Source organism: Balaenoptera ricei, chromosome 7, assembly GCF_028023285.1.
Source record: "Balaenoptera ricei isolate mBalRic1 chromosome 7, mBalRic1.hap2, whole genome shotgun sequence".
Lineage (NCBI taxonomy): Eukaryota > Metazoa > Chordata > Mammalia > Artiodactyla > Balaenopteridae > Balaenoptera > Balaenoptera ricei.
Window position 1 is genome coordinate 17485276 of NC_082645.1, and position 12674 is coordinate 17497949.

General features: G+C 36.5%; 1 protein-coding gene across 2 annotated transcripts in view; it reads right to left on the reverse strand.

Moving 5' to 3' along the window:
* ARHGEF4 (Rho guanine nucleotide exchange factor 4) overlaps positions 1-12674 on the reverse strand; it is a 269860-nt gene that overhangs the window by 104419 nt on the left and 152767 nt on the right. For both annotated transcript variants that reach the window (XM_059927735.1, XM_059927737.1), the window contains one exon: positions 877-1003. In XM_059927735.1, the coding sequence (XP_059783718.1) occupies positions 877-1003 (127 nt within the window). The remainder of the gene's footprint in view (positions 1-876; positions 1004-12674) is intronic.

Sequence of the window (12674 nt, forward strand, 5' to 3'; positions counted from 1 at the left end):
CCTCACCTGCTTTCTACAGGTCTTTAGCTCCAATAGGATCAAACTACAGACATCCTTGAATGCCAGCCCTGTCCCTACTCCCCAAGTCTGGAAAAGTACATGTTTGGCAGGTGTAGCTATTTTGTTTTTTCAACCCTGTCTAAGGCTTTTACTCTTCTTTATCCTTTTTAAACACCAGATTTGGCCTCTTCCTTCAGCCAGCTGGATGCCTTTAAACCATAAGGTTTCCATCTAACATAATCTGCACCTGCTCAAGACCTGAGACACAACATCTGTCCTTGCACCAGGAGCCTTGAGCATTTTCACTGTGTCCAGCCCTTCCTGGGTTAAGTCCAGGAAGGGTGGTAGCTGTGCATGAGGATGCCCCATCCTGGCCCTCACTGGGTCCCAGTTTCCTTCTGGCACAAAAATCAGCCCTTTTATGGACAAATATGTGATGTGATGCTGCTTGCCATAGTTTTGGGAAAGGGACTCAGACAGGCTGCCATAAAACTCAAGGAAGAGGCTTGTCCCCCAGAAGGGAAAACACCCAGGTTTCATCACTAGATTAGACAACTCTCTCACTGTAATTATTTCTTCTGTAAGTTATACCCTATTACAAGTTTCAAGGGATGGTCAGTAGTTCTGCTCAAAATAAATGAAAGGAGCCAGGTTTAGGGATTCAGTAATGGAATCTTCCTCAAGCCAAGAATTCCCTTTATGAGAGTGCTAGGGACCTCTTCCTAATTGAAGGAGTTAAAGACAATGGTTTATTTCTCACATTCAAGCTACTTCTGTCAGACAAGTAAACACAGCTGTCAACAACATGCTCTCAGGTCTTGTCCTTTTTGCCAGGACACCGGAGTGTGAAGGAAAAGAGAGAGGCATGTAACTCACCAATGTCAGGTATGGCCTCTGGCCAGCCCATGCGGTTCAGTCCTGTCGGGGTGCTCTGGGAGAATGGATGGCTTCTTCTAGGGAGATTCAAAGACTCTGGAGAGGTAATGGTCATCTTCCTCCAACACTGGGAGAGGAGGAAAGAGGCAGAGAGTAAATGAAGAAAAGAGATAACATGTTGTCATTGCCACATTATAATTTTTCTAATTGCCCAGGACTTTGCCATGAGCAGAGCATGCAGCCAAATTACACACAGCTCTGGGAGGTGCCATTCATTTCAAAATCCATGGAAAAAAGAGAAGGAAGTTTCTCTTGTTGTCAGTAGTCTGCAACCTGTATGGTCATATGTGGCAACCATGGCAAAATAGGTTGTCATTCAACAATGTGAAATGAGGACTGACAGTAGGTCTCCAAACCCCCAAATTACACCAGCTGGTCAGCCACACAGCCTGACATTTCTCCAAAAGGAAGGCTTTGTTTTAGCTATATTCTTGCAGGGGTGCTTAATTAAAATGCAACCCATGAAGTCCCTGACACCTCATAATCATAAGACAGACTTTACCCTTCAGACAGTAAGGACCAGTGTTGCATGAGGTCTTGGGAGGGCAAGGATATTGTCCCTTTCTTTATCATTCCATTATCCAGAGATAAACTTGGCCCCTCCAGATTTTGTCTACTTTATAAAGTTATCAAATTTACTTAAAATTTTTGGTATGTATTCACATAAATGTTCCATATTCTTTTGTATTCCACACAAATTAAGTAAACAGTGCTTAGAAAATTCTTTTAGTGATTAATGGAAATGTAAATATACAAACAAGGATTAAGATGGGAGTATTATACCCCACTCCATCTTTTCCATTTGAATGCAACTAAAAACCTTGGGCAGATGTATAAATCAGTTACCTAAGGGCTCTGAAATAAATGGTAGCAGGTGGGTTGGAGAAGGAAGCCAGTATTTGAAGTTACACCAATCCTATGGTGAGTTACATTTTTTGTGGTCCCTACAGCATCCTCTGGCCTGAACTCAATAGCAGCTTAAAACTGGGTGTGGACCAAAAGTAATCCAAAAAGCTTCCTCTGGTCTGAAGAGAGGGGAAAGGGACCCCAAGGGTATGAGCAAATTGGGGAAATCCTCTATGTTGTCATTTGGTTCCACCCTAGACTCCCAGGAAATCCCATTATAGTATGGCAGTGATGGCCAGGCAGGCATCTAAAACTCTGAGGGAGGGGGAGAATCCCTATTTCTTTTTTCCTGTCTCTGTCCTCCTGCCCCTTGGCTCCAGAGGCAGACATAGTTGCAGGAAGTATATGCCAGAGTGGGAAAATGAAAGCCTAGCTTTCTAGTAAAAAGTCCACGAAGAGGGGGACTCCTGGAAGCCAAGAAGTGTCTGGAAGAATGCAGAAAAGAAAGAGATCAAGAAAATGACACCATAACGTTGTTTATGACCCCTGGACTTACCCCCAAACTGTGCTTGGGTGGATCTGACCCTAAACAGAATACTAAAGTCTTTGAGAACCAAATTATGGAGTAGACCATTTTACAGGTCTCAGACTGGCCACTGGGTGATCCATATTATCCAAGTAGCACTGAAAACACCTTGAAAACATGAACTGACATAAGAAACATAGCCCCTGAAGGCCAGTAAGAACTTGTACCCTAAACTGGATCAGCTGCCTGATAAAACTTAACTATTATTCTCCACAGAAACTAAATAAGGCTCATAACGTAATATTCAAAATGTCCAAGATATAACCCAAAATTATTTGATATACAGAGAACTATTAAAATCTCCATAACGTATAAGGGAAAGACAACAGATCCCAGCACCAAGATGATACAGTGCTGGAATTATAGAAGATTTTAAAGAAGCTCATATAACTGTGCTCTAAGAAGTAAGTGTGAACACTCTTGAAATGAATGGAAAATAACAGCAGGGAAATAGATGCAAAATAGAATAGAATGGAAACATTAGAACTGAAAAATATAGCTACAATTGAAATTTTACATGGATGGCTCTTGAGGGCATTATGCTAAGTGAAATAAGTCAGACAAGAAAGAGAAAGACTGTATGATCTTACTTGTATGTGAAATCTTAAAAAAGAAAAGCCAAGCTAATAGAGACAGAGAACAGATTGGTACTTGCCAAAGGCAGGGAGTAGGGGGTAGGCAAAATGGGTGAAGGCAGCCAAAAGACACAAACTTCCAGTTATAAAATAAGTCATGGGGATGTAAGGTGCAGCAGGGCAACTATAGTTAATAATACTGCATTGCATAACAGAAATAAAGGGAGGAATTGACAATAATACAATAGTATTAGGGGACTTTAACACCCCACTTACATCAATGGACAGATTATCAAACAGAAAACCAATAAGGAAACAGTGACATTAAATGACACATTAGACCAGCTGGACTTAATAGATACCTACAGGACATTCCATCCAAAAACAGAATACACATTCTTTTCACATGCACATGGAATGTTCTCTAGAATAGATCATATGATAGTCCACCAAACAAGTCTCAACACATTTAAGAGGATAGAAAATATACCAAGTATCTTTTCAGATCACAATGGTATGAAACTAGAAATCTATTACAGGAAGAAAAATGGAAATAAACACAAACACGTAGAGACTAAACAGCATGCTACTAAAAACCCAGTGAGTCAACCAAGAAGTCAAAGAGGAAATCAGAAAATACCCCGAGACAGGGCCTTCCCTGGTAGTCCAGTGGTTAAGACTTCGCCTTCCAATGCAGGGGGTGCTGGTTCTATACCTAGCCAGGGAACTAAGATCCCACATGACTTGCAGCCATAAAAACCAAAACATAATGCATAAGCAATATTGTAAGAAACAATAAAGACTTTAGAACTGGTCCACATCAAAAAAAAAAAAAAAAAAAAAAGAAAAAAGAAAAAGAAAAAGAAAATACCCTGAGACAAATGAAAATAAAAACACAACTTTCCAAAATCTACGGGATGCAGCAAAAGCAGTTCTAAGAGGGAAGTTTATAGTGATACAGGCCTACCTCAAGATATAAGAAAAATCTCAAATAAACAACCTAACCCACCATCTAAAGGAATTAGAAGAATAAGAACAAACAAAACCCAAAGTCAGCAGAAGAACAGAAATAATAAAGATCAGAGTAGATATAAACAAAATAGAGACCCCCCCCAAAAAAAACCACACAACAGAAAAGACCAATGAAATCAAGAGCTGTTTTTTTAAAAGATAAAGAAAATTGACAAGCCTTTAGCCAGGCTTATTAGGAAAAAAAGAGAGAGGACCCACATAAAATTAGAAATGAAAGAGGACAATTTACAACGGTATCACAGAAATACAAACAATCATAAGAGAATACTGTGAACAATTACATACCAACAAACTGGGCAACCTAGAAGAAATGGATAAATTCCTAGAAACATATAATCTTCCAAGACTGAATCAGGAAGAAACAGATAATCTGAACAGACTGGTTACTAGTATTGAAATTGAATTGGTAATCAAAAAACTCCCAACAAACAAAAGTCCAAAACCAGATGGCTTCACAGGGGAATTCTACCAAACATTTAAAGAAGACTGAATACCTATCCTCAAACTATTCCAAAAAATTGAAGAGGAGAAAACACTCCCAAACTCATTCTATGAGGCCAGCATTACCCTGATACCAAAACCAGACAAAGACATTACAAAAAATGGAAATTGCAGGCCAGTTTCTCTGATGAATATAAATGCAAAAATCCTCAACAAAATATTATCAAACCAAATTCAAAAATACATTAAAAAGGATCATAAACCATGATCAAGTGGGTTTTTATCCCAGGGAGGCAAGGATGGTCCAACATTTGCAAATCAATCTATGTGATACACCACATTAACAAAATGAAGGATAAGGGGATTGATCAAGATGGCAGAGTAGGAGGACATGGAACTCATCTACCCCCATGAACACATCAAAAATACATCTACATGTGGAACAATTACCACTGAAAACTAACTGGAAATTGGCAGAAAGACTCCTGTACAACCAAGGCTATAAGAATGAACAAAATGAAGGATAAAAGTCACATGATCTCTCAATAGATGCAGAAAAAGCATTTGACAAAATTCAGTATCCATTCACAATAAAAACTCTTATCAAAGTTGGTATAGAGGGAAATTTCTCAAGATAATAAAGGCCATTTATGACAAACCCACCTAATATCATACTCAACGGGGAAAACTGGAAAGCTTTTCTTACTAGATCACGAAGAAGACAAGGATGCCCACTCTCACCACTTCTATTTAACACAGTATTGGAAGTCCTAGCCATAGCAGTCAGTCAAGAAAAAAAAAGACATCCAAATTGGACAGGAAGAAGTAAAACTATCATATTTGCAGATGACATGATACTATATATAGAAAACCTTAAAGTCTTCACCAAAAAACTTTTAGAATAAATGAATTCAATAAAGTTGTAGGATATAAGATTAATATATAGAAATCTGTTACTTTTCTATTCACTAATAATTAACTATGAAAAAGAGAAGCAAGAAAACAATCCCATTTACAATCACATCAAAAAGAATAAAATGCATAAGAATAAATTTAACCAAGGAGAAGAAAGACATATACTTTGAAAACTATAAGACATTGATAAAAGAAACTGGAGATGATACAAATAAATGGAAAGGCATCCTATATTCACGAATTGGAAGAAGTAATATTGTTAAAATATCTGTACTACCCAAAGCAGTCTACAGATTTAATGCAATGCCTATCAAAATACCCATGACATTTTTCACAGAACAAGAACAAATAAATAATCCTAAAATTTGTATGGAACCACAGAAGATCCCGAATAGCCAAAGCAATCTTGAGAAAAAAGAACAAAGCTGGAGGTGTCATGCTCTCTGACTTCGTACTACACTACAAAGCTACAGTAATCAAAGCAGCATGGTATTGGCACAAAAGCAGATACATGGATCAAAGGAACATCATAGAGAGCCCAGAAATAAACCTAGGCAATATGGTCAATTAATCTATGACAAAGGAGTTAAGAATATACAATGGGGAAAAAGTCTCTTCAATAAGTAGTGCTGGGAAAATTGGACAACTACATGTAAAAGAATGAGATTAGAACATTTCATCACACCATTAAAAAAAAAAACCCTCAGAATGGATTAAAGACCTAAATGTAAGATCAGAAAGTATAAAACTCCTAGAAGAAAACATAGGCAGTATACTATTTGACATGGGCCTTAGCAATATTTTTTGGATTTGTCTCCTTAGGCAAGGGAAACAAAAGCAAAAATAAACAAATGGGACCTAATCAAACTTAAAAGCTTTTGCACAGTGAAGGAAACCATCAATAAAATGAAAAGGCAACCTACTGAATGGGAAAAGATATTTGCAAATAATGTCTGATAAGCAGTTAATATCCAAAATATATAAACAGCTCATACAACTCTATACCAAAAAAACCTAAACAACCCAATTAAAAAAAGGGCAGAGGACCTGAACAGGCATTTTCCCAAAGACGACATACAGATAGCCAGCAGGCACATGAAAATACAACATCAACTAATTGTCAGGGAGTGTAATTCAAAACCACAATGACCTCCTACAATGTTGGTGAGAATGTAAATTGGTGCAGCCACTATGGAGAACAGTATGGAGGTTCCTTAAAAAACTAAAAATAGAGCTACCATATGATCCAGCAATCCCACTCCTGGGCATATATTCAGAGAAAACCATAATTTGAAAGGATACATGCACCCCAATGTTCAATGCAGCACTATTTACAATATCCAGGACATGGAAGCAACCTAAATGCCCATCAAAGGAGGAATAGATAAAGAAGATGTGGTACATATCTACAATGGAATATTACTCAGCCATAAAAAAGAACGAAATAATGCCATTTGCAGCAACATGGATGGACCTAGGGATTGTCATACTGATTGAAGTAAGTCAGACAGAGAAAGACAAATATCATATGATAACCCTTATATGTGGAATCTAAAGAAATGGTGCAAATGAACCCATTTACAAAACAGAAGTTGAGTCACAGATGTAGAAAACAAACTTGTGGTTACCAGGGGGGAATAGGGGGAGAGGGATAAATTGGGAGATTGGGACTGACATATACACACTACTGTATATAGAATAGATAACTAATAAGAACCTACTGAATAGCACAGGGAACTCTATTCAATATTCTGTAATGAACAATATGAGAAAAGAATCTAAATAAGTGGATATATGTGTATGTATAACTGACTCACATTGCTGTACAGCAGAAACTAACACAACATTGTAAATCAACTATACTCTAATTAAAAAGTTAATTAAAAAACACACAATGAGATATCCCCTCAGACCTGTCAGAATGGCTGTCGTCAAAAAGACAACAAATAACAAATGTTGGTGAGGATGTGGAGAAAAGGCAACCCTAGTGCACTGTTGGTGGCAATGTAAATTGGTACAGCCATTATGGAAAACAATATAGAAGTTCCTTAAAAAATTAAAAATAAAACTACCATATGATCCAGCAACTCCACTCCTGGGTATATATCCAAAGGAAACAAAAACAACAATTGAAAAAGATATATGCACCCCAATGTTCATTGCAGTATTGTCCAAAATTGGTAAGGTATGGAAGCATCCTGAGTGTCTATCAACAGATGAACAGATAAAGAAGATGTGGCATATACATACATTGGAATATCACTCAGCCATAAAAAGGAATGAAATTTTGCCATTTGCAACAATGACGTGGATGGGCCTTGAGGGTATTATGCTTAGTGAAATAAGTCAGACAGAGAAAGAAAGATACTGTATATTTTCAGTTATATGTGGAATCTAAAAAATAAAACAAATGAATGAATATAACAAAAAACGGAAAGAAACTCAAAGATACAGAGAACAAACCAGTGGTTAACAGTGGGGAAAGGGTGGATGGAGAGGCAAGGTAGGAGAAAGGCGATTAAGAGGTACAAACTACTATATATAAAATAATAAGCAACAAAGATATATTGTACAGCACAGAGAGGTATAGCCATTATTTTATAACTTTATATGCAGTGTAATCTATAAAAATATTGAATCGCTATGTTGTATACCTGAAACTAACATAATATTGGAAGTAAATCAACCATACTTCAAAAAAAATGTATGTAGAGAAATCACCAGACAATTGTATTTTAATAGTGGAGATGGTAAATGAACCTTGGTGGAACTAAGATTACTACAGTTCATTGGAAGTGGTAAAATGTTGATAACAGTAGACTGTGATAAGTTATGTATATATATAATACTTTTAGCAACCACTATGAAAACCAAACAGAACAATATATTCAAAAATGCCACAAATAAATTATGATGGAATCCTAAAAATTGTTCATGTAACTGACAGAAAAGAGTATTGGGAAACAGAAGAAACAATCAGAAAACAAATAATAAAATGGCATATTTAAGCCCTAGCATAATAATTATTTCAAATGTTAACTGTCAAAATATACCAATTAAAAGACAATCGTAGTGGATAAAATAAAAAGATCCAACAATGCTGCCATAAGAAATTCACTTCAAATCAATGACAGGTTGAAAGTAAAAAGGTACATGTAAACATTAATCAAAAAAGAAGTGGTTATATTGATATCAAAGTAGACTTCAGAGCAAAGTAAACCAATTTTACACAGTCTTTTTAAGAATATAGAAAAGGAGAGACTACTTTCCAACTCATTTTATGAGGTCCATATTACCCTGATACCAAAACTATGGAAAGATAGTACAAAAGCAAAAGCCCCAGCTCAATATCTCTCATGAGTGTAGATGCAGAAGATCTGGACAAAATATTAGCAAATTAATATAGGAATGTATAAAAATTATACATTCCATATGTACTGCATGAGCAAGTGGGATTTATTCCAAGTGGAGAAGGCTGATACAACATACCAAAAAATCAATTAATATAATCTACCATATCAAGGGGCTAGGGAAGAAAACATAAAATGATCACATCAATTGACACAGAAAAAGCTTTTGAAAAAAATCCAACACACATTTATGATTTTTAAAAAAAATCTCAGCAAACTAGGAGTAGAGAGGAAATTCCTCAACTTGAGAAAGAGATACTATAAAAACTCTACAGCTAACATCATACTTAATAGTGAAATATTGAAATTTATCCTATTAAGACAGGGAATAAGGCAAGGATATCCACTTTTCCCACTCTTAGTCAACACAGTATTAGAATTCCTAGCCACTGCAATAAGGCAAGGGAAAAAAAACATACAGATTAGAAAGGGAAAAATGAAACTGTCCCTACCTGTAGATGATATGACTGTCTACATAGAAAATCCCAAGGAGTCTTTAAAAAGAATCCTGGAACCAATAAATGAATTCAGCAAGGTCACAGGCTACAATATCAACACATAAAAATCAACAATATTTCAATATACTAAGAATCAACTGGTGTTAAATAAAATTAAGAACACAATGCCATTTATAATAATCCCTAAGAAAATTAAATGCAAAGATATAAATTTTTAAAATGTATAGGGTATCTTATATATAGAAATTTCTAAATAATACACAAAAATATTCTTAGAGTAATAAATTCAGCAAATTTGCAGGGTACAAGATCAATATACAAATATCCATTGTATTTCTATACACTAGCAATGAACAAGCCCAAAAATGAAATTAAGAAAACAATTCCATTTGCAATACCATCGAAAAGAATAAAATAATTAAGAAATATTTAACCAAGGATGTGCAAGACTTGTACAGTGAAAATTACAAAACATTGTGAAAAGCAGTTAAAGAACACCTAAAAAATCAGACAACACCCTGTGTTCATGGATTTAAAGATTTAATATTGTTAAGAAGGCAATACTCTCCAGAGTGATCTACAGATTCAATGTAATCTTATCAAAATCACAATGGCCTTTTTTTTTTTTTTTCAAGAAATGAAACAGCTGATCCTAAGATTCATTTGGAACTACAAGGGACAGCAAATAGCCAAAATAATCTTGAAAAATAACACAGAGGACTCACACACCCCAACTTCAAAACTTAACAGAAAGTTACAGTAATTAAAGCAGTGTGATACTGGCAAAAGCACAGATGGATAGACCAGTGGAATAGAATTGAGAGTCCGGAAATAAACCTATACGTCTAAGGTCATTTGGTTTTTTACAAGGGTGTCAAAATCATTCAATGAGGGAAAGAATAGTCTTTTCAACAAGTGGTGCTGAGTAACAAAATATCCACATGGAAAAGCTTGAAGTTGGAACTCTACCTCACACAAAACACAAAAATGAATTCGAAATGAATACAAAACCTAAAGGTAAGAGCAAAAGGTACAAAAACTCTTAGAAGAAAGCATAAAAGTAAATTTTCATGACCTTGGATTTGACAGTGGATTATTGGGCATTACACTAAATTCGTAAGCAACAAAAGAAAAAAATAGATAAATTGGATTACATCAAAATTAAATACTTTTGTGCAGCAGTAGACACTATCAAGAAAGTCAAGAAAGGCAACGTACAGATGGGAGAAAATACTTGTAAATCACTTATTTGATAGGGGTCTAGTATCTGCATACATAAGAACTCCTACAAGTGAACCACAAAAAGATAAATAACCCAATTTAAAAATGGGCAAAAGCCTTGAAGAGACATTTCTCCAAAAAAGATATACAAATGGCCAACAAGCGTATGAAAATATGTTCAACATTAGTCACTAGGAAAATGCAAATCAAACCACAATGAGGTACCATTCAGACCCAGGAGGATGGTATAGTTTAAACGAAACAACACAAAACAACAAGTGTCGGGGAGGATGTGGAGAACTGGCAACCTTCGTACATTGTTGGTAGAAATGTAAAATGGTGTAGACAACAGTTTGGCACCTCCTCAGACAGTTAATCATAGAATTACCATGTATCCTAACAATTCCACTCCTATGTATATACCCAAAAGAATAGAAAACATGTATACAAACAAAAGCTTATACACAAGTGTTCCCGACAGCACTAGTTACAGTAGCCAAGAGGTGGAGACAACCCTATGTCTATCAATGGATGAACAGATAACAAAAACAAACATAGCCACACAATGGAATATTATTCAGTCATAAAAAGGAACAAAATGCTGCTGTATGCTACAACAGAGAAGAACCTTACAAACATGATGCTAAGTGAAAGAAGTCAGGCACAAAAGGTCACACACTATAATTCCATTTATATGAAATATCCATAGGTAAATAGGTAGATCCATAGAGACAGAAAGCAGATTAGTGCTTGCCAGGGTCTGGGGAGGGGAAATGGGTTGTGACTGCTTAATAGTTGTGGCTTCCTTTTGAGATGATGAGAATGTCTTGGAACTAGGTAGAGATAAGGCCTGCAAAGTCTTGTGAATCTACTAAATGCCACTGAATTGTACACTTTAACATGGGTCATTTTATGTTATGTGAATTTCACCTCGATTAAAAAAAAAGTGGTATGGAGAACAGTATGGAGGTGCCTTAAAAAACTAAAAATAGAACTACCATACGATCCAGCAATCCCACTACTGGGCATATACCCTGAGAAAACCATAATTCAAAAAGAGTCATGTACCACAATGTTCACTGCCACTCTATTTACAATAGCCAGGACATGGAAGCAACCTAAGTGTCCATCGACAGATGAATGGATAAAGAAGATGTGGCACATATATACAATGGAATATTACTCAGCCATAAAAAGAAAGGAAATGGAGATATTTGTAATGAGGTGGATGGAGTTAGAGTCTGTCATACAGAGTGAAGTAAGTCAGAAAGAGAAAAACAAATACCGCATGCTAACACATATATATGGAGTCTAAAAAAAAAAAGGTTCTGAAGAACCTAGGGGCAGGACAGGAATAAAGACGCAGACGTAGAGAACGGACTTGAGGACACGGGGAGGGGGAAGGGTAAGCTGGGATGAAGTGAGAGAGTGGCATGGACTTATAAATACTACCAAATGTAAAATAGATAGCTAGTGGGAAGCAGCCACATAGCACAGGGAGATCAGCTCGGTGCTTTGTGACCACCTAGAGGGGTGGGATAGGGAGGGTGGGAGGGAGACACAAGAGGAAGGAGATATGGGGACATATGTATATGTATAGCTGATTCACTTTGTTATAAAGCAGAAACTAACACACCATTGTAGAGCAATTATACTCCAATAAGATGTTAAAAAAAAAAACACAGTACCTGAAACAGAAAAAAATAAATAAAGGTGGGTATCAGGGATGAGGTGAGACTCAGGGATGTGTATTTCACAAATACTTGATAATAAAAAATATTGCTATTTTATAAAGGGAAAGAACAAGAAACAGAGTTAGGGATTGGGTAAAAGGTATGCTTTATAAACTACTGAGTCACTTTTAAACAGCTGACAGTTTCATGTAAAAACCATGGTGTCAAAATGTCCCTAGAGACAAAATTTAATTCTCTTTATATAATTTTGTTTGATTAATTTAAGACTGTTATATCAGAATGTCATGCACCTTTATGAGTATTAGAGCTAATGCTGTCCAGTGTCTAACACAGTGTTCGACACAGAGTGGGTCCTCCCTGAATGGTAATTCCTATGGAAAGGGCTTGAGGACAGGCCCCGCCTTCTTCAGTTCTGCCCCATTGCCTTGCACAGGGCCAGACTGCAGAGAGGGAAGAGGGAGCCACAGCCTCTGTGGCTCTCAGACACATCACTATGCAGTGTCTCTCTTGCAGGCTGTATAGGGCAGAGGTGGGCAGGGGGCAGGAAAGGCAAGCAGCTG